The sequence below is a fragment of the Monopterus albus genome, unplaced genomic scaffold (genome assembly GCF_001952655.1).
Source record: "Monopterus albus unplaced genomic scaffold, M_albus_1.0 scaffold235.1, whole genome shotgun sequence".
Classification (NCBI taxonomy): domain Eukaryota; kingdom Metazoa; phylum Chordata; class Actinopteri; order Synbranchiformes; family Synbranchidae; genus Monopterus; species Monopterus albus.
In genome coordinates, this window is record NW_018128115.1 from 586,391 (window position 1) to 592,828 (window position 6,438).

A 6,438-nucleotide genomic window follows, 5' to 3' on the forward strand; every position below is an offset into this window, starting at 1 on the left:
CCTCGGCTTCAGAGGAGGCTCTTCTGAGGCTGCTGCCTGTGGTCAAAGCCTCCAGCAGAGCTCTGTACGTGCACAGATCACTGCAGATACTAACTAGCATGTGTCAGGTTGTTTTCAGTGGAAGAGAATCTCAGTCAGCTGATGTTGTGACTAAGACATCTATGTATTACAGTGTTTCTCTAGCGTGCATTCATCTGCATGTATTTCCACAGATACATGCAGACCTGCAAAATGATTTCTGACACATTGGTTCTCAGTGCTGACCAAAATAGATTTGTGGAAGTCATTGTCCTCATAGTGTTTAATGCAACAGCTAGTCTTACTCAGTGTTGTTGTCCCTCACAAAAAACACCATCAAACCACTGCTCAGCTAAAATCTTATGAGTTGTCCAACATCCTAGTGAGCAGTTAGTAACTTGTTGACTGAAAGAAGACAACTCAAAAGGTCGAATTGTTTTGCTTTGTACATGAGAGGAATTGTCAGTGTTTGTGTTTGTCTCTATCGTTCCTTCAGGCTGAGCGGCTGTTACCTGTCAGAGAGAAGCTGTGAAGCTCTGGCCTCAGTTCTCGACTCCAAGTCGTCCAGTCTGAGACAACTGGACCTGAGTAACAATGACCTGCAGGACTCAGGAGTGAAGCTGTTGTCTGCTGGACTGGAGAGTCCGCACTGTAGACTGGAAACTCTCAGGTCAGCGTTTTGGCAAAGGATGAGTATTTAGTCTTGCTGAACATTTAAATGCTTACTGCTACAGAAAAACAGATGTGTGCGTGTTCAGTCTGTCAGGCTGTATGGTCACAGAGGAAGGCTGTGCTGCTCTGGCCTCAGCTCTGAGATCCAACCCCTCCCACCTGAGAGAGCTGGACCTGAGCTACAACCATCCAGGAGACTCAGGAGTGGATCTGCTCTCGGCTGGACTGCAGGATCCACACTGGAGACTGGACTGTCTCAGGTACAGACAGACAGCAAGTGCTCACTGTTTCACTGTCACACTGACAAGCGGAGGACTCATGGCTCTCAGTCTGTACCAGCAGCTCTGCTGATAATAGATGTTGGATTTTTTTTTTCTACGCACATCAGTCACATATGCCACTACACTTACCAGAGATACATATTGTATGGAAATGTATCCATATGACTAATGCTGGCCCCACACTAGAGGACAGTCAGGCAGATTTTGGGTTTTATTAGCTATTCCCGAAAACTGGGGGTGGGGTGGGTCGTGGCCATTGGTGGAAACCAGTGATGTCTGTTTTGCTCTGAAGTCACGACTGATCAAGTGAGTTTCTGTCTGGAATCTCTACTATAAAGTTGTCTGGTAAAACTGCCAAGCGTGGGGTCCTGAATTTTGACTGAATCACCTAGTGTGTGTGTTTTATTGATTACAATATTAAAAATTGGTTCAATTTGTTGCTATGTTTGTGGTTGCGAATTTTGTTAAAATTAAAATTTAAAATGTTTCTTCAATGTGTACCTAGCATAAAGCTGGGCAGACATTGTTCACATTATTAATTTTATAAATTGGGTTGTGTTAGGGATGGCACTGTTGCCTCACAGCAAGAAGGTTCTGGGTTCGAGCCACGGCCGACCTGAGGCCTTCCTGTCTGGAGTTTGCATGTTCTCCCCGTGCCTGCGTAGGTTCTCTCCGGGTACTCCGTACTCCAAAGACCTGCAGCTTAGGTTGACTGGTGATTCTAATTTGCCTGCAGGAGTGAGTTTGGATGAATGTGTGAATGAGTGTGGATGTCTGTCTCTAAGTGTCAGCCCTGTGACAGACTGGCGACCTGTCCAGGGTGGACCTCGCCTCTCACCCAGTGTCAGCTTGGATTGGCTCCAGCCTCCGTGACCCTATTCAGGATAATAATGGATGTATGGAGGGTTGTGTTAACTCACACTAGACTTGTGGTCAAAATCTACAGCTTTTATGTTCACACTGTACTGACCAATCAGCCAGCCATGACAAGGAGCTCATCCAGAAGAACAAAACCCATTAGTTTATGTTCTTACTTTTGTTCACTCACAGATCCAATGAAGTTCATTCAAACAACTACATAACAAGGAATAGAACACAGAAAGGCAGTGAATGTGTATGAAATGTGTCTTAATGGTTGATCTTACTGAAGGTTGATGAGGAAGCTTGTGATGACTCAGACTTTTTTCTTCCTCCAGGGTGGAACATGGTGGAGAGAAGAGGCTGAAACCAGGTCTGAGAAAGTGTAAGAGCCAAACCAACAAAATGTATCATTGCTCAAATTCTAGACTGAGATTTTAAAGTGCGGGCCCTACTCCTTGTGGGGTGTACAGTAGGTACCAACTAGATGTAGGCTGGCTAACCTCCAGCCCCAGTGTCAGATCTGGAACCAAACTGGCTGAACTCTGTTCTTTTCTGGAGCTGCCCAGGGAGAGAGGTGCTGAATGAGTGTGGGGATTTTGAATTCTGGGCAAGGCACCACCTGGGGACTCCATAATTCTGCTGGGTGACTTCAGTGTTGGTAGCAATGGAGAAACGTGAAGGGGGTGACTGGAAGGAATGGCCTGTCTGATCAGAACTTGAGTGGTGCCTTGTTATTGGACTTGTGGGCTAGCCATGGATTAGGCACAGTGAATACCATGTTCAAACATAGAGTGATTTAAAAGTGTACTTGCTACCAGAATACCTTAGACCTCACATCAGTGATTGAATGTGTGGTTGTAACATCACATCTGTGACCATATGTTCTGGTCACTCAGGTGAAGAGAGGAGCAGAGCTGTCAGCACCACCTGGTGGAGAGTTGGATTAGATGTCAGGGGAAACTGCTGGACACACCTGGTAAACCTAAATATAAAGTGAGGGTGAGCTGGGAATGTCTGGCTGAAGCCTCCATCTGTGAGGTCTTTAACTCCGACCATGGGACGAAGTTATCATCTGCATTCTGGAGTGAGGTTGGGAGTGAGCAGCCTGGCTCTGCCAGGATTCCCCCTTGTCTATTGTTTTGATTTTCGTAAACAGGAAAGGCACAGCAGAAGGAAGGAGTGTGTCTAGTCTGCTGACCTCAGCATAGAGTCTCTGCTTTTTACAGACAATGTGTTTTATTGGCTTCATGAGATGGTTTGCAGCGGAGTGTGAAGTGGTTGGAATGACAATCAGCACCTCCAAGTCTGAGGCCGTGGTTCTCTGCTGGGAAATGATGGACTGCTCCTTTCTGCTTGGGAATGAGTCGCTGCCCCTTGCAAAGGGGTTCATGTATCTTTGTGTCATGGTCATAAGTGAGGGCACAGTGGAGCCTGAGACTGACAAACCAATCAGTGCAGTGTCGGCAGTATTGTGGGCACTGTACAAGACCGTTGTGGGAAGAAGGAGATGAGTGGGAATACAACGCTTTCAAATGACCAGTCAGTCTGTGTTCCAACCCTCACCTACTGTATGCTCATGTGCTTTGGATAGTACGCTGGGGTAGTAGTTTACAATTACCCCCATCACTAAATAATAAACTTTACTATTTTCTCTTCTTCAGTGTGTTAGAAAATAACCCAATTCTTTTGTTGGAAGTGCAAGAAGTGAAGACGGGAGAGGACTGTTTAAAATCAGCAGAAAGTTTACTGGAAGTCTGATCACAGGTAGGCCTTACAGCGCTGGATTAAGAGAGACAGAGCTCCCGCAGGAAAGCCGGCTTCTGAATCCTGAATTATGTTTTACAATACATTTTATCTTCTTGGGCTGCTCTGCCCTGGACAGAGGTACAACATTCAACACTTCATAATCCTATTGGCCCTTTGGTGTAAGCCGGAGCTCACACCTCCTTGTTGGAATGTGGTAAAATCTAGGTGTGTGTGTGTGACACACTGAACAATGGGTGGTCTGGGTTGCAGGCCCCCCTGTGTGTGCGATGCTAATAAGTATGCTAAACCAGCCAGGCGGGGGGGGCCCCGCCCTCTTGCACATGTTCTCTACAAAGGTTACAGCATTTCTACAGAAGTTTACCCTCAGCACAATACTGCAGTCATCAATCCAGTTTTAATATGTGTAAGCAAGGAAAATAAAAAGTATGAAGAGTAACTAAAAGAAAATGAAGAACTGAAAAGTAACTAAAGGAAACTAGAGTTATGAAAAGTAACTAAAGGGGTGAAAAGTAACTAAAGCTTACAAAGTATCTAGAGCCTATAAGAATCAAATCTTACACTTACAAAGTAACTAGCGCCCGTAAGAATCAAATCTTACAATTGTTTCTCCTGATTTTCTCTTTTGCCTTCTTTTTCTGTTGTAACTTTCTTTCAGTCAACTTTTATTTCACTTGGCTTCACTTTTATTTCTTTAACCGCACTAGCATCTCAACACTCATGAACTTGTCAGCAATCAGCGTCGTTTTAGGCAGCATCTCAGCTCTCCCAACGTAATTTCTTTTTCTAGTTACAAACAAAACACCGGACGCTGGCAAAAACATAGGCCCAGTCATATCGGTCTGTTGATAAAGCGTCAAAGCGCCAAATAAAGCCATCAGGTGTGTCGATGATAAACTGCTGCTGTGTCTTTTCTCTCCATCAGGGGCCTTTGAACTGGAACTGGACACAAATACGATGAACCCAAGCCTACAACTGTCTGACAACAACAGGAAGGTGACACGAGTGAAGGAGGAGCAGCCATATCCCGATCATCCAGAGAGGTTTGACTTCTCTTCTCAGCTGCTGTGTGCAACTGGTCTGACTGGCCGCTGTTACTGGGAGGTCGACTGGAGTGGACCGGTTACTATATCAGTGACTTACAGAGGAATCAGAAGGAAAGGAAACTCTGTGGACTGTTTGTTTGGATTTAATGATCAGTCCTGGAGTCTGAGCTGTTCTGACAGCGGCCGTTACAGCGTCTGTCACAGTAACAGAAAAATAGAATTCTATCCCTCCTTTTCGAGTTCTCAGAGAGCAGCAGTGTATGTGGACTGTCCTGCTGGCACCGTGTCCTTCTACAGAGTCTCCTCTGACACACTGATCCACCTCCACACATACCACACCACATTCACTGAGCCTCTGTATCCTGGGTTTAGATGTGGGACACCTGGTTCCTTCGTGTCTCTGTGTTCACTGTAGGAGGGAGAGGCTTGTCCTACCAGAGAAGCACTCAGTCTTTTGTTAGTCACACTAACACAAAATGAGAAGAAAACATTACACATATTACATATCACCTATGTTAGATGTTTTATAAACTGCACATTCCATGCATGACACCAAATCAAATATTGACTTGTTAAGCGTCTGCATGAGTCCAAACTGTATGCAATTTGAATTTATGAAGAATTAATATTGTCTGTGTACTTGTCTTATAGGGCACCAGTTCCTCCTGTTTTTTTCTTTCTTCTACTTTGTCTATTTGCTTCTTCCTTCCTAAAACTACCTTTGCCTCTGTGTTTAGCAGAGCAGCCTGGTCCAGATAAGCCTTCGGACAAAAATTGGTACAAATATCTTGATGCTGGTGTTGTTTGAAAAGTTGCTTTAAAAAATCTGTTTTCTGAAAAAAAATTATAGCAAGCTACTGAATATGCGTTTTGAAATGTTCTGTGGTCATTTTGTTCATAGAGGAAATCCACAGTTCCCTGAAACATCAGATGGACTCTGATCACGCTGTAGTAATAAAGCTCAGCCACGAGTGTCATAACAAAGAGTCTGAATACTGATGTAAATGGAACATTTCAGGCTTTAATTCTTAATAAATTACTAAAACACTCCAAAAACCTGTTTTCACTGTCATTGTGAGTAGACTGATGAGAACAAAATGGATTTTCTTTCTCATTCTTCAGCTATTTCAGCAATTGATATTTGGCACCTCAGCATTTTCAGGGCGATCATTCAGCATCTCAGCATCCACATGCATTTTCGACAGGAAATGCATTTCTCTAATTTTCCAATGTAAGATGAGTGTGAAACGTAACGATGTGGAGAACATGACAGGGTTGAACACCTGTTGAATCCACTGTGGCCAGCCATCACGTCAGCATTTACTCACGGTTAAATCAGCCTCATGGGCCGAGGTTGAATCACTGTTGAATTTTGTTTAGATTTTGAAAACTGAATCAACGTTGTCATCCTGATGTTATTTCAACGTCTTTGGGGCGTCAACATTTTGAAAGTGGAATCAGCATTGAGGCGACCTTGTTTCAACATCTTACTTTTCAACACTGATTACTCAATACGCTGGCTGGCCACTTTATTAGGTACACCTGTATGACTGTATGCACGTCAGTGCAACACTCCCTCCCTTCCGTTAAAGGGAGTTTTTCCTCCCCACTGTCGCCAAGTGCTTGCTCAAGGTGGATTTCAAATCAAATCAAATCAAATCAAATTTTATTTGTATAGCGCCAAATCACAACAAAAGTCATCTCAGGACACTTTACAAAGTAAGGTCTAGACCTTACTGTTATCAATATTATTACAGAGGGAAAACCCAACAAATCCCCCTTGAGCAAGCACTTGG

General features: G+C 44.1%; 2 protein-coding genes across 2 annotated transcripts in view; both read left to right on the forward strand.

Moving 5' to 3' along the window:
• LOC109971803 (NACHT, LRR and PYD domains-containing protein 3-like) overlaps positions 1 to 6,438 on the forward strand; it is a 64,634-nt gene that overhangs the window by 5,451 nt on the left and 52,745 nt on the right. The gene's annotated exons all lie outside the window — the stretch shown is intronic.
• On the forward strand, positions 6 to 5,587 carry LOC109971802 (neoverrucotoxin subunit beta-like; the record flags this gene model as incomplete). Its single annotated transcript, XM_020620286.1, has 5 exons — positions 6 to 64; positions 515 to 688; positions 777 to 950; positions 2,168 to 2,214; positions 4,522 to 5,587. Coding segments are annotated over 5 exons (990 nt in total), but the record flags the coding sequence as incomplete, so codon positions are not given.